At 42.5% G+C, this 22,063-nt stretch overlaps 1 protein-coding gene across 3 annotated transcripts; it reads left to right on the top strand.

Moving 5' to 3' along the window:
* The first annotated feature begins 319 nt into the window (after nucleotides 1–319).
* Nucleotides 320–21,766, top strand: SLC35F2 (solute carrier family 35 member F2). Of its 3 annotated transcripts, none has more exons than XM_064718145.1 (8): nucleotides 320–689; nucleotides 6,692–6,867; nucleotides 7,399–7,526; nucleotides 13,211–13,370; nucleotides 14,862–15,018; nucleotides 15,803–15,855; nucleotides 16,548–16,702; nucleotides 20,449–21,766. In XM_064718145.1, the coding sequence occupies exons 1-8, from the start codon at nucleotides 511–513 to the stop codon at nucleotides 20,824–20,826; spliced, it is 1,386 nt and encodes a 461-aa protein (XP_064574215.1). In that variant the 5' UTR covers nucleotides 320–510; the 3' UTR covers nucleotides 20,827–21,766. The 3 variants fall into 3 exon arrangements, with proteins under 3 accessions (XP_064574215.1, XP_064574224.1, XP_064574234.1); XM_064718154.1 differs by having other exon boundaries at nucleotides 323–689; nucleotides 20,442–20,800; XM_064718164.1 differs by lacking the exon at nucleotides 320–689 and adding an exon at nucleotides 980–1,115.
* Nucleotides 21,767–22,063: the final 297 nt, after the last annotated feature.

The following is a 22,063-nucleotide window of genomic DNA, read 5'->3' on the forward strand; positions in this document are numbered from 1 at the left end:
GCACAGAAAGCTGCGAGAAGTTGAACTCGAAGCGTACACAGTAACTCCTGTACCGGCGGATGCGCCTGAACTGCCCGCTCAGCGCCCTGCGGCGGCTGCCGCCAGGCTCCCGCGTGCCCTGGGGCTCGCTGCCCGCGCAGGCCCGGGGGCATAGCACGGCCCCGCACCGGGGCACCGGGCTGGGCTGCTGCCGGGGGGCCCGCGGGAGAGCGGGAACACCAGCGTGGCGTTGGCGCTGCTAAAGCTCCCCACCTGCACCCTGCGGCTGAAGGAAACTGCGGGGCCGGAGAGGAGAAGCAACATCAGGAGAGCTCCGACCCCCCGTGACCCTCCCGGGGGCGGCCCCTCGGCGGGCACAAAGCCGCGCTCGGCCGCTCTCCGGGGAGCAGAGTGCTGCTGTCCCGGTGCTGCTGCTCATCCCTTCCTTCCGCCGGGTGCCGCCTTCGCAGCGCCCGCCCTCCATCACTCCCTGCCCGCTGCCGGCGGGCGCGGGGCCGGGGCAGCCGCGCCATGGAGGAGGCGGCCGCTGCTGCCGGGGCGCCGCGGCCCGCGGATGCCACTGCCGATGCTGAGGCTGCCGATGCTACCGATGCTGCCCATGCTGCCGATGCTGCCGAGCCATCGCCCGGGGCCGCCGCCTCCTCTCCGCGCCGGCTGCTGGCGCTGCTCGGGGCCAAGCTCTGCACCTGGTGAGTCCCCGGCCTCCACGTGGAACCGCGCGGCGCCGGCCTCCCCGCCCGCCGGCTTCCGGGCCGCCCGCCGGAGCGGGGGAAGGACGGGAGGAGAGGGGAAGCGTCCGTGCCGCTCTCGGCGCTCCGGCGGCGGCGCGGTCGGGATGCGGAGGCCGCTCTGCGCCGCCGGGAGCAGCCGCGGGGAGCCTGGGCCGGAGCGGCCGCCGCGGTGCGGGCCCGCGGTTACGGCCGGGGCTGCGCGGGGCTGAGCAGAGCCCGGAGCCTGCGGCCGGCCCGGCACCGGGGAACCCGGGGAAGCTCTGGCCGCTGCCTCCGGAGCGCGTGCTCTGATGCCGGGGCTGCTCCGGAAGCGGCGCCGAGCTGCAGCCTGCGGATGCTGCTGGGCGAGAGCGCTCGGGGTCGCCTCGGCTGAGCGCCGAATTAGTGAGTGGCGTCTTGACTCTGTTGAAGTAGGACTGTGCTCTCACACCTAAACACGTACATTTGTATTTTTTGTTCTTCTGTTTTCCGTTTTTTTCCCTTCACTTTGTTTGTTTTGTAGTTCTCGATCATTATGAAGGTCAGGTCATGGGGGATTGCAAAAGTAACAGAACAAAATAACTGAGACGAAATGTGGAGTCTTGGAAGACCAATATCCCCACTTCCTCCTTCCGTAAATCAGCTTAGAATAGAGACTCCTTCAGGTATATCTCTTGAAATATGAACACTAGTTAAGCATGGAAAACTTGTGGAAAAATACCTGCCAAGTTGTACAGACAAGCTGGTACTTCAGAAGCACTACCTTCATGAGAGCAGGACTGCATCCTCAGACTTCTAGACCATATATTTACAGCTTCACTTTCCCTCTAGAGGGGGAAAACAGTCCCTGTTTAAAATGCTTTTTTATAAGTTGGGTCACTAATAGTTATTGCATAGGATTTGTCAGCCAAGGATGTGCTGGCTTTCCTGGCAGCCTTGTGCATAAACTGTAGTCTGGCTGCTGGACTATGAGATGGTGTATGCTGGCCAAGAAGAACCTTATTCTTGGACAAAGTCTCATCTTCTCTATTGGTTATAAGTTTTTCTCTTTTCGCTCCTCATGCCTGTGAGGAGAGACCCAAAAGGCAAGACAGAAACTTGTTGAGTTGTTCAGTAACTTCACCTATGCCATTAGTTTGGCCAACGGCTACACTAAGGGAGTCTATGGAAGGTATTTGAAAGAAAATCAATAGCTTTCACTGAATTTTAAGAAGTGTTGTCTGAGATACTGAATTGATATTTTTTCTTATTTTTTTTCCTCTAGGTGACAGCAGGCTCAGCCACTTCAGTTTTGTTTGAGGCCTTTCTGAGTCGTAGGAAGGTTTAATAGTTGTATGTAATAAACTAGGCTGGGTCTGGGTTTTGTTGTGGGGTTTTTTTTCTGCTTTTTTTTGGTTTTTTTGAGTAGAACCATTAGAAAATATATTTCTGGTGCTATTTTTTACCTTTTGCAAATTAAATTGACATCAGTTTCAAAGCAAAACATGGAAAAACTAACTTCTGATTATATTAGTTCTTAAAAATATATTCTGTTCTTCTTAGTTAATTACTAATTATGTTGCAATATGGTTTGGTCTGAACCTCCATTTTCCCTTAACCACTAGCATGAAAAAGTAAGATCATTGAAATTAAAAGGTCACTTCCCTGTTTAGGAAGGGTTCAGTAGTTAAAGCGACCTGCAAGTACTGCACCACTGCACGTACTCTGTACGTGAACAGTGTTGCCAGGCTTTGCCATGTCAGTATTAGATTGGTGGCAGAATTAAAATGAATATTTGATTAGCTGTATTTTTTGTAAGTTAAAAATTCACATTAAAATTACAGGATTTAGTAAACTAATTGCCAGTAAAATTGTTAACTATGGTCTTATTAAATTTCCTTTAACTTTCTCCTATATCAATTGTACTTTAGTATCTTGGTGTATTTTTTATTCTGCATTTCACATGGAGCCAAGGAAAGCCAGCCTGAGTTTCTCATGATGTTGAGAGCTGCACATTGTTCAGGGTACACAATTAGTGGCAAACTTGCATGCTCTAAAAAGTCCCAAAATCTTTAGTTTTGCTCAAAACCATAGATACAGCTAGCTAAGATAGGATGGCTGAAGAGAGGGAAGGACTAATCTTAGTAGCTTGCTACTAAGCATTAAAAGCCAACAATAACCCACCCCGCCCAACTATGAAATAAAAGGCCTTTTCAGAACACTTACCTTGCATCATCTGAGACTCCAAAGTGAATTAGTCTTTTCCAGTGCATTAAAAAAAAAAAAAAAAGCTGAGAGGATTAAGTTCTGGCATGGAAAAGTTAATAATTAATATATTTCAAAATCTGATCAATTATTAATAAGAAAGTCACTGTCATCAATACTCATATCAATAACAAATTGAATGGAAACGTGTGTCTTTAAAGCATTTTTCTCAGAAGAAATTGTCATGCAAAATGCAAACAGTAGGATTTAAAGTTTGCTCTCAAGTTTAGAGAGGATCAAACATATTTTTTAAAATAGGCTATGAGCCCAGTGCATCATGCCAGGAGCATGGTGATGTCATCTCAATTTGAAGAAATTGTTTTTCATGCTTTGGCAAATGGTACGAGAGAAACCATTGCTGCTTCCTGCTGAGGCTTCCACCTGGCACTGGGGAGCAGTCAGGGCAAGAGGCTGTTACCTTACACACAGCTGAGAAAGCTGCCAGGTATGGAGCATTTTGGGCTTCACAGAAGACATTTTTTGAGGGCAGTTTTCCACTAAAGACTTTCTGTGTGTTTTTTGATGTTAATATTTTGAATCTGTTCAGGCAAGAAAAAAATTCCTTGAATTAAAATAGACAAAAATAGAGAAGGGCATCCCACCTCTTCATCCCATAGAGGTGGGATGAAGCCTGCTTGCTCTGCCAGACACCTTTGTAATGTAGCACTGCCAAGACATATATTAACTAAATAGCAATGATTGCTAGGGCAATAACCACCAAGCAAACAGTTCTGGAGGTTCTGGACCTGCCTCTGTTCCCAAATGCAGAGATGCAAGGAGATAATTCCTTAGGTACTTTGAACTGGGGAAATTTGATCATTAGAAAAGCTGAGGATTAGTTTAGTGGAGTTACTCCACTGCAAGAGGGCAGATGGGTCTGTCTTGTTTTCAGTAAATGATGGTTGGAGCAGTTCAGTTGTTAACAAATTTGAGTGGCTGCAGGTTTTCCCCATTTTATCCTCTCACTGGAACATGGTTGCTATCCAGTTTGCCAGAGGGCTGCACGTAGAGCCCAGGCCTTTGCTGTAGAGAAGGTGCTGTAGCTCAGGAGGAGCAAAGTTGCTCCTTGCAACTCATATCCTGGACAAAAATGTTTAAAGCCCTACCACACCGAAGTCCATGTTAAATGAGCCTCCTTAAACGAGGTTGTGGGGCGGTATTGCCTGTGCTTCTGCCCTTCTCTGTGGCAACACCCAGCAGGGGGGTGGAGAGGAGTTTGTGTCCACATCAGGGCTTCTGCCAGCCAGGGCAGCTTGGGGCTCTCCTGGTAGCATATTGACAAGTGCAGTTCATTTTGTGCAGCACACAGGCTTTGCTCCAGTAAAACTACAGCAGTTTTGCCCAGTCATGCCTCTGTGCATGTCTGATCCCGACCTCCACCCTCTCCTCCCAGCTAGTCCAAGTGCAGGGTGAGTTTAGTCCAATAAACTGCCAAAGGCCTGCTGTGTTACTTGAGTGCTGATGGTGAGGAAGAAACATTTTTCTGCTAGTTTGGGGCAAGAGGCTTTATTTCAATAATAATAAAAATGTGTATTTTTTTAAATGCCTGAAAACAAGTTTTGTATGTTGTTCACCACAGGGTATCTTCCTTTGAATTTCAGTGGGTCTTCTGTCATTTTACCTGCTGCAAAGGAGCCAGAGTTTGCAGGGCTGGCAAAGGGCAAGCTGGAATCCTCATCCATGCCTGCTTGAAATTTTAGTTAACTTATATCACATTTGTTCTAATGGCAACTGGTTAAATTCTTTATGTGACTATAAAAAGATATTTCTGCATCAGCCAGAATAATTAGCCAAAATGTGTTTGAGTTGTTCACTAAATAGCATAGACCATTGCCCAGAATATAAATAAATTAAAAAGAAATCAGATAAAATATAACAGAAGTGAGGTTGCTTCAGTTTTTTCTCCTGCTGTTTTTAATGAAAACCACCCACCACCCCCCACCATATGTATTTTAGAAATCTGTTTAGAAATGAGAATGTTTTTATTTCACACACCAGCAAGTTACTCAGATGAGACTGGACAGTACCTTACAAGATTGTCACATGATATATAATACTTGGAGTGTGAATGTGCACCATTCCTGGGATTGGCAAGGCAAGCTGTAGCAAACATGGGATTCAAATCTCCTGGAAGTACTGTGTGGCTGGACTTTGTGGAGATTTGCTGTCTCATCAGAATAGACTTGGAGAGAAAAATGTGCCCAGCAGCGTTTTCAAAGTCAGAAGAGCTTGGTGTCAGGCTGAATTAATAAACAGGATTCGTGCAGGTGCATTGGAGTCTGTGCTAGGAAGATGCCTCCCTTCCACAAGAAGGGATTGATTGCATGATTGTGGTCAGGTTTAGCACTGTCACACACGCCCTTCTAATTGCCTGGCACCTGGATTGCACAGCACAGCAGGGTGAGCTGGTACTTACTGTGTTGGGGTCACCCACCTTGGGAAAACAGGCAGTGATACTCTCAGGTGCTGTGCCTGACACGTGGGTGTCCTGCCAGAAGTCAGCGTGGGGAGATGTGGGCACAGGGTAGGTGCAGAATCCTAATGAGGCCCTTTCTTCCCTTGCTTGATTAATTTGAGTGGAAACAAATGTATTGATTGTGCAGACAGTTAAATTGTCATCAGTAATCTTCAGAGTAAACAGATTAAATGTGAATTTAGCAGACCTGTACAGATAGCACAGGGCTGAGCTTCTGTCACTATGTATTGTGCATGTGCAGAGACTTGGGGTGGTACAAATTAGCACAGCTCCACTGGCAGGCGAAAGAGCAAGCCAGAAAAACCCCACAGAGTTACATGCCCCTGTTTGTGTTGGAGCATCTGGAATAGTTCATCTTATACTGAGTGAAGAATTGCTACTAAAAGAGCATGAGCTTTTTTTCCCCCTTTTTTGTCCCTGCTGGCTGTGGGTGGGACTTGAGCTGTAAATGCAAACATGATCTTACCCAAAATGCATTCTTAACTCCATCCTCAGTTGCAGCAGAACATGATGTAATAGAACTGAAAAAATCTGCAATAAGTATTGATTATAATCATTCATGTTTTAAGAAATATTTATTTTATGGTGAGAGCAAGCAATCACTGGAACGACCTCTGCAGGGATGTTGTGGAGTCCCCATCACTGGAAGTTTGCAAGATGCAACTGGACAGGGTGCTAAATAGTCTCCTCAAGGCTCCCTTTCCCAGGAAGGTTTGGATCAGATGATCGTTCAAGAGCCTTCCAAACTGAACTGTTAACTTGGTTTTATCATTAATAATTTTTTGTTCCACTGCTCATCTTAAGGTCTCAGCTCACTAAAACTCAGGTCTCAGATGAGCCTGAAAGTAGTTGTGCTTTATCTCCTTATTGTAGATCTTTGTTGATCAGTTGGGATGGAATTCAGTGGAGACAAAGGATTTAACTCAAAACTTGCTTAATAAGAATAGGAAGAATAAGAATTGGGTAGAACCTGCCCAGGTGATGTGTTTGCAGATCTCTGTGAGTAACTGCAGTCTCCATGGCTGGTGGCTTGAGCTGGCCTCACTTCTCCTGTGGCTGTCCTGAGGTCAGGCTAAACCTTCTGTGTACACAAAACCCTGCTTACCTGTAGGTAACAGGACAACATTGGTAGGGAGTAGGAAAAAAGAAAAAAAAGTGTCAGTCTTAAAAAAAGTAATTTTTCCTGTAAAACTAGAAAATATTTTTTTAGAAACGTAAATGTTTAATTCTAAGCTTACTGTTTTGTCTTTTATGTTCACAGGCATATTTGGAAAACTGTAATTCTGGGCCAGATGCTCTCTATGTTTATCTGTGGGACTGCTGTTACAAGCCAGTACCTGGCAGACAGATTCAATGTGAATACTCCAATGTTGCAAAGTTTCATCAACTATTGTTTGCTGCTTCTGGTTTATACAACAACGCTGGTATTTAGGACTGGTATGTGAAATACGGGATGGGAGATTTTCTTTCATCTTTTTTTTTTCTCTCTACATTTTCCTTTCAGAATTCGAAAATTAAGACCTCAATACTCCTACTAGTTTTTGAAGTTCCTGCTTTATAGCAACACATGGAAGTTAATTTCACACATTAAATGTGCATTTAATTTGATGTAATGTCATATCTGTTCAGAGTTTTGTGCTCTGTGGTTTGAAATCATATGTTATATTAGGTAAAATAAGTTTTGTTTTAACACACTTTGTTACCAGAGACTATTTAGTATTCCTCCTGTTCTTATTAATTTACTCTTTAGACAACTCTAGTCTTGCTGTGTTTAGCTTCATGTGGAAGAATTTCTGTGCTTTTCAGCATTTGCATTGTCTCCTCCCAGGCTGTGTTTCCTGTTATTGTGTCTTAAGCAGGGGCAGACAAAGTCAATCTTGGTATTATTTATGTTTCTAAAAAGCAAAATTCCCGTGCAACGTTTGGTTGGAAAGAAACACGTATTGATTGCTGCTTTCTTCTAAACAGGCAGTGACAGTCTCTGTCAGATTTTGAAACAGAGGTGGTGGAAGTATCTTATTGTGGGACTGGCTGATGTTGAAGCCAATTACACGATTGTAAAAGCCTACCAATATACAAACCTCACAAGTGTGCAGGTAAGGACCAATCTCTCTTTTTAATAAAAGCTGTTGCTTTTATTACAGTTTTGGACTGGTTTCTAAAATGAGATTCATAGGACAGACATGGAAGCTATTTAAGCCTGAAAAGAACTTTCCAGCATCTATTTTCTCCCTGCAGTACAGGGAAGAGCATCCTGTATCATGAATAACCTTTCCAGGAAGCAGAGAAGATTGGCTGGTAGAGCTGTGCCAGCTCTCGAGTTGAACCCTAATTATTTAGATAAAAGCACTTCTAAGAGTTTGCTGACAGCCACTCAGTTTTTTCTCGTGACACAAAATAAAGATTTATGACCAGATACAGTCACTCAGTGCAGGTTCTTGCTGATGACAGTGAGGTGGATCTTTTGCCTACTCCTAGAAGCTGCAGGAGGCATTGTGAGATGCAACCCCACCTGTGAGACACACTGAGTGTCAGCTGATGTTGCTGCCCATGCAGGGGGGTACCAGCCTTGTGGCTTTTGTATGTGGCAGTTCAGGGCCCTCTCTGAAAGAGGTGGAAGGAAGTTCAGCATAAATAAAGTAATAGTAGACATCCTCTCCAACACCAGTGCTTGATGCTGCATTGCTGCATTAGGATAAATATTGTGTTCTGAAAAGCTCTGTAAACAGAAGGGCTAAAGCTGGGGTTTCTCTGTCACACTGCACAGACAGAAGCTGCTGGAAGAGTCAGCGCTTTCCTCCTTCAGTCTCCTGAGCTTGCAGGGGCAGTTTCCTTGAACAAACTAACTCAGAACACTGAGCAAAGTGGGAGTAAACCCTGCCTTTGGCTGTACTGTTAGTGAGCTGTGTCAGACCCAAGTTTACTCACTGTGTGAGTGTGGAGTAGGGAGTGTGTCCATGTTGTGCCAGTCCATGCCTGCTGTTGCCAGTGATGGGGATCTGTGGCTGGGATCATGGCCCCACTTAGCTGAATAAAAAAAAATAGTAACATGAAGACTTGGCTGTTAGCTGGAAAGGAGTCAAGGTTTTACAGAGTCAGAGTAATAGGGGTTAATGTTTAAGAGAATTACCTGTAAAGCAATAAACTCCTGCACTCTGGGCTCCCTTTAGAGAATTGCAGTAAATTTTCATTGCACTACTGAAGATCAGTTGTGTCTCTTAGGTTGTTTTGTCACATTTCCACTTCATACTTACGTGTTATGACTCATTAGGTCTTTAATCTCCTTACAAATAATGCCTAAGAAATCAAAGTTTTAAGAGTGACTTGTTTCAGTCTCAAGATCAAGTTAAGCTGGTGAGTTAGACACTCTTTGACCTTATAGCTTAAGGAAGAAGCCAGGGCTTTGATCCAAGTTCTCAGAAATAGTAAAGCTATTCCCATGATTTCTTTTGTAGAAATTAAGAAAGAATACATATATATATATATATATATATATATATATATATATATATATATGTATGTATATAATAGATTGTCTTGTCCAAAAAACTCAAGCTTTTTCTGAGCCTTTTTCACTTTTGGTAACCTTGCAACTGATCGGTTCAGTAATTGCGATTTTTTTGCAGTTGCCCTGAGGTTTCTTGCACATTCTCTGCAGTCACCAGTTTCTCTCCATTGTCAGAAATGAGATACAGTGAAAAAACTCCACAGCAGAAGCCTGTGATTTGCTTTAGTGCAAGGCATTTTCTTTTTGTTTTTGGCAAGCGATTTTGCAGCTATACCAGTGGTTCAGAGCCTGTGGTTCAGAGCACCCAGCCTGATGGCCTGTCTGCAGTACAGGCTGTGAGTGGATTCTCTGGGACCATAAAAACAACACAGGGTTTATGGCACCTTCCCAAAAGCAGTGTAATCATTGTTAAAATGCTGTCTGGCTGGAGCTTCACTCACCACCATGAAACGTAGCTTCAAAGATAAGTTTTCTTCAGGCTCAGCAAGGAACTTCCATGTATTTTCTCACACACGCACACACAAGCAGAACTGGTTTCCCTTTAGTTCTCAAATACCAGCATTTTACAGGAGGGGTTTGGAGATTTTTAGGTTGATAACAGTGGGATGACGGCTCTTGTTTCTTGGTAAATACAGACAAAGACTCTGGTCCACAACTGAACTGTTTGGCTGGGGCTGAGGCAGTGCCAGGATACTCCTTGCTGCCAGTGTCCTCTTTTCCCTGTGGCAGGACTTGACTGTGCTGCAGTTTGACTGCCTGTTATGGCATGGAGCTGAATTGGGAGAGGTTGAAGTTGGATATCAGGAAAAGATTCTTCCCCCAGAGAGTGATTGGGCACTGGAACAGGCTGCTCAGGGAAGTGGTCGCAGCACCAAGCCTGACAGAGCTCAAGAAGCATTTGGACAACAGGCACATGGTGGGACTCTTGTGGTGTCCTGTGCATGGCTAGGAGTTGGACTTAAAGATTCTGATAGGTCCCTTCCAACTCAGGATATTCTGTGATAACAATTATGTGATTTATATCAAAAAACAAGCAGTATAGCTGTGGTTTGATGTTTTTAACATGTTATTGGGCATGTTTACAATTTGCTCTGTAGATAATTCAGATAGAAATGTTTTTCAAGTAACTATTGACAGATTGTCAGCTGATGGAAGAGTGCCAGCCTCAATAAGAGAAAATAAAGGATGAGCCCCTGGGGCTCAGCTGGAGGCTGCCTGTGGGGAGCCCTGTGGGGAATGAGCAGGATGAGCAGTTGAGCATTCTTGCTTACAAAGCTGTCTGAAGCTGGCAATTATAAGCAAACCAATGACCTCCAACTGTCTATGATAATTTATTAACCATTATATTAAAATGTCTTTTAATAATTTACCCTACTTTTAAAACCTCCTATAAACATTGTGGCCAAAGTGTGGCTTGAGTCAAAACATTTGTAAATCAAATCACCAGGTTATCTGGTTCCCTCCCCGCCCCATGTTAAAAATACAGGCTAGAATTGAATAAGATGAGAGTTTGAAGAGGCTGTACTGGAAATAGTAGTCAGTACCACAGTGTGTTATAAATGTTGTAAAAAATAAATAAACTTTATTTTTTAATTGGTTCCATTGATACAATTCATTGTGGTATTACATCTGCTTTGCACTTCTTTGATCTTGATCCTGTACAGAAGAGCTCTGTAATGTACTAGATCAAAGGAAGGTAAGATCCAGTATATGGAAATCTGATTTCATCTGTAATTGAGGGTAATTGTCTCCTGGAACAGATTACCAGTGTTCTTCATCATTTGGTGCCTCTGTGCCCTGGCTGCAAGTCCTCTAACCATGGTGCTGTGGTTCTCCAGTGTGTTCTTGGTCTGGGTGCTCCAATTCCCCATCTTGCATTACTGAATGAGCTTCTGGCTCATTATGTACTACTCTCTTATATCCTAATTAAGATTTTTTTAAAGGGTTTCTATTCTTTCTGTTTAGGTTGAAAAATTGTTTGGAGGTTGGAAGACTACACGCTAAACATCTCTGTTAATGAGAGTGAAAGCTTACTTATTAGTAGAAGAGTTATGTCTGTTTTTACCCCTCTGGTAGATATGCCACCAGAGGGGTAAAAATTTTGCTTTCTAATGCTTGTAGTATTTCTTGTTGTTTGATACTAGTCAAATTTGAAGGAAATTTTAGAGGTTTTCTCAAGTCTAGACTAAAGGTGAGATAGAGAACAAGACCTGTGGCAAAATAGAAGGTCACAGTGTGATATTTTCCATGGTGTAAAGTTGTATTGAAATACTTGGTTTCACATACTGAGACTTAGGTACTTGTAATGTCTCATACTATGGCCTGAAGAAGTACTCTTACACTTCATAGACTTTACAAACTGGACAAGCTGGAGGCAATCCAAGGAGCAAAGACAAATAGATGGAAGGATTAGAGGCACTGTTAGGATTTAATCTTAAATAGCTGCTCTTAGCACTATGCTTCTAAGACTTTACTATGTATAGTTATGAACAAGTAGAACCAGACTTATCATCAAAACGTTAACAAGTTTGCTTGAAGCCCTTGGGGAAATGGCACAGCACAGAAGGTAACTGCAGTGGTGCACTGAGGCAGGCAGAGTCTGGAAATAAACATTAAGAACTAAGAGCTCTTGTCATGATTGCAGGGATTTTACCCCAGTCCTACTGATCTGGACATATTTTGTTGGGGCTTCAAGAAGCCAGGTTTTAAGGAGTGACATTTGAGAGTAATTTCTCAGGAATCTTTGGGAAGTTGACTATATGTTCTGCTGTAGGCTGTTCCCTTATGTAGTTCTGTGGCACTTTACTGAGACAGGTCAGGAAATACACCTTTTATTTCCTTTCAAAATTCAGAAACAAAATCTATTTTGTTGAATTAAATATTAAACCAATTATGATTAGCACAGTGGTCTTGATGGTATTTGATTATTTTAGAACAATATGCCCATCTTATGCTGCAGTATATGTTCTTCTGTATAAAGTACACAGCTGAGTTCCTGTCCTAAAGGGGAATAGGTAGTAGATCCTTGGAAGTGTCCAAGGCCAGGTTGGAGTGGTTGAGTGGAAGGTGTCCCTACCCATGGCAGAAGGGTTGGAACTAGATGAACTTTAAGATCTCTTCCAATCCAAGCAGTTCTGTGATTCTGTGGGTGGGTCTAACAGCAAAGCAAAGGCATGTAGAAACTTATAGAGAAAAAATAAAGAAAGGAAAGATAAGTCAGAGCATCAAACCCAAAGCTGCAGGGTCAAGTCCTTGTCACAGTCACATCGATGTAAAATTAGATTACTTGTACCCATCAATAGTTCCATATTTTTGCTTTGTGTGCACGGAGCCCCGGGGAGCAATGCTGTTTCAGAGCAGCACCCTAGCATTCGTTTGTGAAGCTGCAAAGATTGATTAGATCCATCATTAGAAGAGTTTCTAAATCTGTTGTCCTGGTTTAGGGCAAATTTGTTAAAGAATCTGCAAAGGAGGGCCCCTCCAGAAAGCGAAACCCACACGGCCCCTCCCCCCAACCGGTTCGGGAAAAAATTCCTCGGAGAGAGGTGGAAAGAACCTGTTTATTTGACTGGCCCCGCACCCCCCAGCACACAAAATGAACAATACCCGATGACACCGCTCTGAGAAAGATGGCGAAATCAGAAAGTCTCTTTTGGGGGTGGTTGCTCTGTTCTCAGTCCCTCTGGCGCTGGGGCAGCTGCTGCAGCCGAACCTTCGGTGTTCCCAGGTCCCAGTCCGGAGCAGGTTCCAGATGGTCACAGGAACAGGAGAGGAGAAACAGTCCAGGAAGCAATGTGGACTGTTTAGCTAGAACTAGCTAAGAAGCAGAGGCAGAAAGCAGAGCAGAAGCAAGAGCAGAAAAAGAGAGCAAGCAAAAGCAGCAAGCTGAAGCTGGAAGTGAAAAAACAGCCCTATGTACCACTCATCTCTGTGTCCCTGATAAGAGAAACCCAAACAAAACTTCCACTCTTCAGAGCCGGTCTTAAAGGCACAGAACAGATGAATGGGGATATACAAGCATCATAACGTCACCCCAGGACAGATGTGCTTTCCTACCGAGAGATAGCGGACCCCTGCTCCAGCTCCTCCTTCACTTGCAGAATGCTTTTAATGGTGAAAAATGGGTCTCATCCCTCTCTTCTACTGGGGTTGCTTTGCAGGTTTCATTAACATCTGATGATTGGAAGTAAGATCCTGTGCATTTCCTTTCAGGGTGTTGCAGTCTGGATTTGGGGTGAGTTTCTAACTCAAACAATTTTTCTGTACACACAGCTCCTGGACTGTTTTGGGATTCCTGCACTGATGGCTTTGTCCTGGTTCCTTCTCCGAGCAAGATACAAGCTGATACATTTTGTTGCTGTTGCCATCTGTTTGCTGGGTGTGGCAACAATGGTGGGTGCAGACATTTTGGCAGGGAGAGAGGAAGGTGAAGGTAAGGAGTCCTTTATTGTTGAGGGGGAACAGCAAAGAGATGGTTCCTGCTGTGGACAGGAACTTGTAAAGCAGAAATAGTAGCAGATACAGTTCTGTTTTAAAAGAGAACATGTTGCTGTTTTTATTTCTTGTCTGGGAAGAGGAGATGTTGATTTTATGGGGAGCTGTGGAATTTCTTTGCTTGTATGTTTGGAAATTTCAACCACCTTAAAAAAACCCCACTTGTGTTAAGTTTAAATTTTGCTGCTGCTCATTAGACAATGTGATGGAAAGTCTCATTCCCAAAAGCTTGGTCACTTTGACTGTCATGTGAGATGGTTTAATAGAAGAAGTGGCCGATGCCTGCAAACCTTGTCTTGTTTATACAGTATCAACCTGCTGGCAGCCAGACTTTTCTGATTTGCAATTTTCTCTGGGTGCAAGTAACACATAAAAAGTTGCTCACAGCAGCTGACTTCTCCTGGGACCTCTGTGAGTGAGGCTGGGCTCTGGGGCCAGGAGGCAGCAGGGTGCAGATAAGGGCAGGTCTTGTCTTTTCTATGACAGATGCCTAAATCAACCCCTATCATAGCGATCTTATTTTGAATAAGAATTTTGAATTTTCAGAGCCACAGGCTATGAGAGAAGGTAAATTTCAGGGCATTGCCTTCATCAGGCAGCATAGAGGTAAGAAAGTGTGCTGTTATTTTGGGGTCTTACTGTAGGTAAGACAGGACAAAGTGAAGTTCAGCTTTACTGCTATGTGGTACAAGTATCTTGGAGGGAGAAGCATATTCCCCTGAGACATTAGGAAGTTGTGCTTTATTTGCTGACTTGGGGATCCTTACTGCTGCTTACCCTCATATTTTAGACATATTTTCTTAGTGATTGCTTAGGGAAGGAAATTTTAAACCAATCGAAGGGTTTGAACAGCAGTGATCCTCTTGCTATTTAGCTGATGCACAGAGACATTTAATGGTGAGTGGTGGTAGCACAGGGAGTCTCATTTGCAGTATAAATACATTGCAGCAGGACACACAGTACCACCCCGCTGTAGTGCCCACTTAGGGCATGTCATAAACCTGAAGCTGGGTCCAGGTCCCTCAAAAATCAATAGGCTGATTTTAGCAAGCCTTGAATCAGGCCTTACTGCAAGAGTGGGGACAATGTTCTCAAAATGCAGAGAGCATCTCTAACTGGGATTGCTCAATTCCCTACAGGGCCTGAGGTCAGCAGAAGCAGGATTGGACCAGATGATACAGCAGGGTCTTGGCTGGGATGAGATGTGAATGCTGGGTTTAGCTCCCTCCACATTGTGCAGGGTGAGGTGAGCAGGCAGCAGAGTCTGTGCTCAGACATTCCTCTGCACACACAGGAAGGGTTTCCTTCCCCCTTCCCCTGGAATGAGCTAGGAAGATAGAGATGTTCAAGATAAATTTGCTTGTTTTTTAAGGAAAGTTAAAAAGTATTTGTGGCATTACCCTTATTGTGGATTAATATTTCTGTACAGGTAGTGACGTGGTGATTGGAGATGTCTTAGTGCTTCTTGCTGCTTCTTTGTATGCCATTTCTAATGTGGGTGAGGAATACATTGTGAAAAATCTGAGCAGAGTGGAGTTTCTAGGAATGGTGGGCTTGTTTGGGACTATTATCAGCGGTCTACAGCTGTAAGGATCTAATATTTATTTTAAAACTAATTAAGAATATACTACAGATGATTACTTGTATACCTTGAAATGATGTTATTAAATTCTTTGTTGCATCTCTATGTGGCCTATATGGGAGTCCTTCCACTTGAATTCATTTTTGTTGCTGATCAGCATCTGTTTTATATCCTTTTTATTTGCATTACTCCTATTGCAGCAGTTCTAAAGCTAAACTCCTGCAGTTGAACACATAGGACACTTGGCTGTATTTTTTGTTTTGTTGATGTTTGTGAGGACACTCAGTATGCTGAGGACTGTTCATAGGACTGTATTTCTTAAAGAATTTTCTCTGTGGAAAAGATTAGGATATAATTGTTAGCAGGAGATCTTCCATAATAAGCTCAAATTTAAAATGAAGCCATGTATACTCTTACAAATAAGCATGTTTGAGTAACAGCCCAGATGCACTTAAGTCTGTCTAATGAATTCTATAGTCCTCATTTCTCATCATTATAGTTAATAATTCCTCAAATGGTATATCAAATAAAACTGAATTGCTGAAGGATTAAAACGCCTGTGAAGAAGGCATAAAAATTAAATAACAGTGCTCTTGACTTTCAGGCACTTTAATTTTTGTCTTTTTTCATGCTTGTTAGATGTTTGAGCTAGTGTCATTCAGTAAAATTTGAAACAAAAAAATGAATGGCTTATAGATTAAAAGTTTCTTATATATTTGGTAATTAAATTCTCTATTTTAGTATGATTTTTTCCTTTTTACTATATTATATCTTTTCTCTAACTCTAGAGCCATTGTGGAACATAAAGAGATAATGAAAATTCAGTGGAACTGGAAAATTGGTATGTGTATGACAAAATAATGTGCATGTTACAGAACACTGGGAAATGATAATCATTTAGACTTTGAATGGTGGGGCTTTTCTTTTTCTGAATAACAAGCAGCATTAATACTGTATTTCACAAGTTTATTTTCTTCAAACTTTGCAGCTCAGCAAAGGGAGAGGATCTGCAGGATTGAACATTAAAACAGGCTTTGTATTTTACATATAACTTGAAATAATTTTTCAAAATAAATTGAAATAAGTAAAAAAAGAAACCTGTTTAATTACTGACATGTTTGTTGTTGAAACATCACAAGAACACTTATCTGTTGTCCTTCCTAAATGAAGTACAGGAAAAGTGGGCACACTTGGACCTGAACAGAACTAAATGTTATCAAGAGGTGTGGCTCTGAATGTCTTCAGTCAGCTCTTAGGTTATGTAGGAATGAATAAGAACTTTCTTGTATATGTATATCTACATATATATATATACACATTTTGTGTATATACATATATATATCTTCTATACTTTCTTGAAGATAGAGTAATTCTTGCAATACAAAGTAGTCTTTGTACATGCTTATCTTGCATGTACTTTCTCATATCTTGTAGGAGATAGAAATGCATAGCTTGAAGGCATCTTAAGGATATTAGTGCTCTATAAAATCATGGTTCTGTGCCTGAGGAGTAAGGTGTGACCTTGCTTTGCAGCACTGCTGTTCACAGCCTTTGCCCTGTGCATGTTTGGGCTGTACAACTTCATGCCAGTTGTGATTAAAATTACCAGCGCAACCTCCGTCAACCTGGCGATTCTGACTTCAGATCTCTACAGTCTCTTCATTGGGCTTTACCTGTTTTATTACAAGGTGAGTACATTCATTCCTCCACTTTGACGTTCTTTCAGTTGTGTTTCTACTCCAGAATGATGAATAAAGTGTAATGTTGTTAAAAGCCCCAGAAGAGTTGTTTGCACCTGCACATTTCTGCGGTTTCTGTCATTCATTGTTGGCAGGTGTCAGTCAGGAGGAGTCATGTCAGTTAATGGCAGAGCCTTGCACCATTAGCCAGAGAGCCACTCTCAAACAATTTCACACTTGAAGGGATAAGTTAATGTTAAGAAATAGTAAATAATTTCCTGAGGTGTTACAATAATGGAGTTCCCACTGAAAGCCCTTTGTGGAATTGTATGTTAGATCTGGTTCATGACTCCCAAGTGTCGAAGGAGAGGGTTTGAATCTCCCTGTCTTGAAAGGCATTTGGTGTCTGAAAGAGGACTGGTTTGATTTTCAAAAAATAATACTTTCTTTCAGAAGTTTAATCTGTTCATTACCAACATTTTGGGATGAGAATCAAGCTCTCTTAGGGCTGCTGCTAAGGAGAGACTAAAGGATCTGAAAAAAAATACAGATAAATGTATTATTCTCTACACTCTCCAAAAGGCAGTTACTTCTATTGTGCTCTAAAATATTTTTGGCAGTGTCTGCTCAAGCTAAATGACAGTGCTGAAAGGATTTCATTCCACCCTCCACTTTCCATCCAGAATCACTTGTGAGAACTTAGTTCATTAAAGCAATTGGAGTAATTGAGTCAGCCACTCGGTGACTGGAAGGGCTTGTGAGGGTGAGAAGCTTGTGAGCTTTGCTTAGGAGCTTAATTTGTATTATTCCATGTGGTTGCTTCCTCTTCAGCCAGAAGCTTTTAGGTCAGATTTGTTTTCTGAAAATGAAGGCAGTGCAGAGTCTGGTAATGTTAGGGTCTGACAGCAGCTAGATTTTCCTTTTCAAGAGTCTCTTAGCTCAGTTTTCCTCCCTTTTTTGGGTTCCATACTTTGCTCCAAACTACAAAGCATCCATTAAAAATGAATACAGGAAGCAAACCATACTTACGGTCTAACAACTAAATCCTTTCTGAGTCACTTCCAAATGTGGATTTTGGTGGCCAGATAGCTTAACTCAAGAAGTGATTATAAATTTATATTCATTATAGTGAAGAGGAAGAAGAGCTTTGGAGGAGATATATTAAATTTTTATTTTTCACACTTTTAGCTTATTTTGGGAAGAGGTTTTTCTGGGAGCAGGCTATCTCATAATTTTTAACAGTGAGGTAATCTGGTACCAAAAGGAAAAATGAACAGATGAAGACTTTGGGATTATGTTGAGAGAACTTCAGATATTTATTGAAACAGGAACTTGGATCTGGGATTAGAAATAATGAAGAAACAAAAAGGGGAGCAATAGTAATGCCACCTCTTCAGTGATCAGAGGATCTGAGATAAGTTATTATCTCATCTGTTATCTGAGATAATCATGAACTGAGAGAGCCTAATTTTGACATGGCTCTTAGCAGTAGAAAATCTTATTGCCAAGTTAACCATATCTTTTCTTTACCTATGGGGCAAAGGAACTAAGTAGGATGTTTGCTGGATTAAAAAGCACTCTGGATACAGGAATCTACAAACAAAAAATACAGGGAATTATTATTCCCTATTAATTAGTATTCCCCATTATCAGATTATGTTCTTAGCAAGCAACTGGAGGCTTGGCTGGGCTGTAGAGTGGAGAGAGCTATGGAGAGCTCTGAATTGCCGTGGTCTGAGCCTGCTCTGAAACAAACAAACAGGAGCACCACAATCAGTGGCTGCAGCAGAAACCAGGCCCAGGAATTGATAAAGTTTTGATTTGTGCACAGTGTTTTCCTAATGCACTTAACTTTTTGGCCCCAGCCATGTCTGTTTCAAGTGAAATGTGAATTTTTCATGCTGGCTTTGAACCCTTTTTTATTTTTTCCTTTTACTCCATAATGAATCCTTGCTGTGCTTCCTAATGAACTCATTATATAGATACCTGTAATCCCTCAAGAGATATTGAGAAAGATCTCATGCATTAGCTGTATAAAGCACTGTAGAAGGGAGTATACATCACAGACACTAGATGGAGATACAGTCCTCCAGTAACATTTAAAGTACACTCTAGGCTCAGCAGTGGGAACGAGGATATCAGCTGCACAAGGTATGACTGAAATCAGTGTCTGAAGCAATAAAGTTGTTGCAATATTTGAAATTAAAAAAAAAAGAAAGAAAGAAAAAACCCAGGAAAAAAAGACTAAGTTCTCCTTGAAAGGGAAAAGAAAAAAGAGTGTAGGTCTGATAGGGCAGCATTTATTGACACAGCACCTGTGTCAATAAATGTAAAAATACAGGCAGGCCTTTTGTCACAGCTACACTGCAACGGCTTTGGCATCCTGCCTTGGTGACTGTATCCACTCCTGGAGGAATTGACTCATCGGGATCAGAGACACTTCCAGGCTTGTGGGCACTGTGCTGTGAGGGATCTGCAGTTCCAGCAGTTCCTGTTCCTGCAGTTCCTGTGACTGCCCAGCCACAGGTCCTTGCACACAGACACATGCTCACTCAGGGCCTTAGGCTGGAGAATTTGTGCAGGTGGTTGGATACAGCCCCAGGCTCTGCCCATTTGCTGGGAACAGGTCAGTGGGATGTGTGACCATAGGTGATCCTGCTGCCTTGCTCAGTCTGCTTTTTTTTTGTGTGCTGCCATCCAAGAGTTTCCAAGCCAAGTGACTGCCAGCTAGGAATTGCAGTGCCTAAATTCTAGATGCCTTAGTCTTCTTTGGAGGAGAGTCCACTGTCTAGGTCTGACCATTAATTTCATCCTGATAAACTAGACCATATTTTTCAAGCATGTCTAAGGAAGCTTGGAGGATATTCACAGAGGTGTGTAGGATATGCTGATCCTTCCTCCTAGTATTTAATCAGTGTGGTTTGACAAAAGGAATATGGAGGATTTTAATAAACCTGCTGAAAAGTGTTCCTTTCGGTTGATAACTTCAACGCTTGGTTGAAAACACCATTGAATCTGGTGTTATGAAGTATTTGTCTTTCTGTCAAGGTGGATGAATCTTGGCAATTACTGGAATTTTAACAGGCAAGTGAACAACAGAGTGCCTGATGTTGCTCTGCAATTTGTACTCTTTAGCTCTCACCACGCTTCACAGCTTGCAAATGCCAGTCTTGTAAAAGGAGCCCCAGCCTCTGTCCCCTCAAGGACCTGTTTGGTGTAGGGAGCAAACTGGTTTTGATCCAGCAATAACACTCATCTAGCCCTGCAGATGGTTAGAGATCTGTGCAGAGAACTAACCTGGTGGCTTGCAATAGCACAGAGATTCATCTTTGCCAGAACGTGAAATACTTGCATGTGCTGGATCAAAATTCTCGTAGGGGTAGAGTGTTTCAGTATTCATGTGAGTAAACAACTTTCATTCAGTATGATGACTGTGTTTACACCTGTTTGATCTCCCTGGTAAGATTCTTGCATGTAGACCCAAGGAAACTCCCTGTCCAGCAGTCTTGGGAAAGAGGTGCAGAGAAAATCAGCCAGTGGCCCAAGTCTTTGAGTAAATAGAGCTGTTGAATTCTGGTTTTCAGATCTGAATCCAGCTCACGGTGATAATCCTCATTAAAATAATTATTACATTTTTACAAGGAAGGGTAGCTTTCACATTCTTGAAACAAGGCAACATTGTGTTCTTATGTGTGGCGTGTTCTCACATCAGGCGAGACTTAATGCATCTCTTTTTCTCCTCTGCCAGTTTTCAGGTCTCTACATCGTGTCCTTTCTTATCATCATGGTGGGCTTCACGCTGTACTGCGCCGCTCCCCCTGCCACGGCAGAGCCCACGGCCGTGCCGCAGCCCGGCCACGCCGGCCTGGACAACGCGGCCCTCAAGCTGGAGGAGACCGACGGCGAAAGCCCAGAGGTGGCTGTGCAGTCCTCCAGGGAAGAAGCTGAGGTGCTCAGCACCAGTTAAAGGAATGGCAGCACTTCAAAACAGAGATTTTTTTTTAATTGCCAAATTTCCCTCAATATTAATCCAGAGAACTGTCCTACTGCCAAGGCGCATGTCATACTGTGCTGGGTTTAATGCACTTGATGGACTTTTAAGGCCAGATCCTCAATCAGTGAAACTGTATTGATTTGCCCTTGCAGAAAATCTGGCCTTTAGATGAAGACAGATTATGTGAGTCTCTGGAAAGTGAGAGACTGTTATTTTTAAATGCTTAATTAACTTAACAACAAATGCTTGGGGGAAAAAACTAAGCCAAAGCAAGCTCCCAGGTCACTTAATGGGAGCAAATATGTTTTATATTGCATTAGGGACCTAAATCTGCACGATGCTGTCTGAGGGCTTCATGATTTCCACCCCTCAGTGCAGGGTGCCCTCAGACAGCATCTTGCAAAAGCTGCTCAGCTTCTCCCAGGACCTGGTTCAGCAAGCCACAGTACATTCACACACCGTCTACGTGCCAGTGGACTTCATTCCTCTGCAGAAGGATTTGCTGCCTACATTCCACCCAAATGTTTGTCTCTTCATATTGCTGCAGTCCCTGTTGCCACTGGGGCTGCAATGGTATTTTATTTTGAATTTTGCTAGTATGGGAAGTTTGTGTATGTGTTTTTATAATTCTTCCTGTTTCTCTCTGTGGCCTTTTTTTTGGTGCATTCCTATTAGCTGTGGGGGAGGCAAAGGCAGGCTCTTCCTCTCTTCAGTAGAACTGAAAGTGGGCTTTTTTTCTGGATGAGGTTTTAATGGAAGTTCACTTCTCAGTGAATTTCTGCCTGAAATGGGACACATTTCTGCTGAAAGAGTTGTAATAAAATTGGCATTTCTTCAAAAAATTGAATCAACGAAGCCAACTCTCATGGCAACAATAATGACATAATATCCAAAAGGTTAGGTGCTTCCAGTAGATGCACTAGCAATTTTCATACCCCTCTTTATATTTACAATAAATGATGAAAAAATACAAGGCTGCAGTTTTAAGATCGGTAAAACCATACTGGGGTTTTATTTTATTTTATATTTTGTACAAGCCCTAAGAGCTCAGGTGTATGAAGTAAAAAAAGAATAAAGTATTCAGCAACTGGACACTTGGTCTTGGTTAACTCATTTTTTAAGCTAAGATTTCTTTACTGTTCAGAATTGTTTTCATTGATTTTGCCAATTAAAGAAATCTTTTACTGGCTAAACTTTGCTCTAGAAGGAAATGTGACTTTTTCTGAAGATACTGCTGATCAAATGACACTGAGTGGGTTTGTGCATCTGGTTTATTCAAGTAATATTTTCCTGGAAAAGTATTACCTGGTTGTTATTTACAAAAGGAAAACAAAGGTTCAACAGATACTACAGCAACAGTTGTTGCTTTTGCACTG

The sequence above is a fragment of the Zonotrichia leucophrys genome, chromosome 1, assembly GCF_028769735.1.
Source record: "Zonotrichia leucophrys gambelii isolate GWCS_2022_RI chromosome 1, RI_Zleu_2.0, whole genome shotgun sequence".
Lineage (NCBI taxonomy): Eukaryota > Metazoa > Chordata > Aves > Passeriformes > Passerellidae > Zonotrichia > Zonotrichia leucophrys.

Bases quoted from the DNA above. Each gene is read 5' to 3' on its own strand.
- SLC35F2 (XM_064718145.1), top strand. From the start codon at position 511: ATGGAGGAGGCGGCCGCTGCTGCCGGGGCGCCGCGGCCCGCGGATGCC. The intron at 15,019-15,802 runs GTAAGGATCTAA...CTCTAACTCTAG, and splicing joins ATTATCAGCGGTCTACAGCT to AGCCATTGTGGAACATAAAG. The intron at 15,856-16,547 runs GTATGTGTATGA...CTTGCTTTGCAG, and splicing joins TCAGTGGAACTGGAAAATTG to CACTGCTGTTCACAGCCTTT.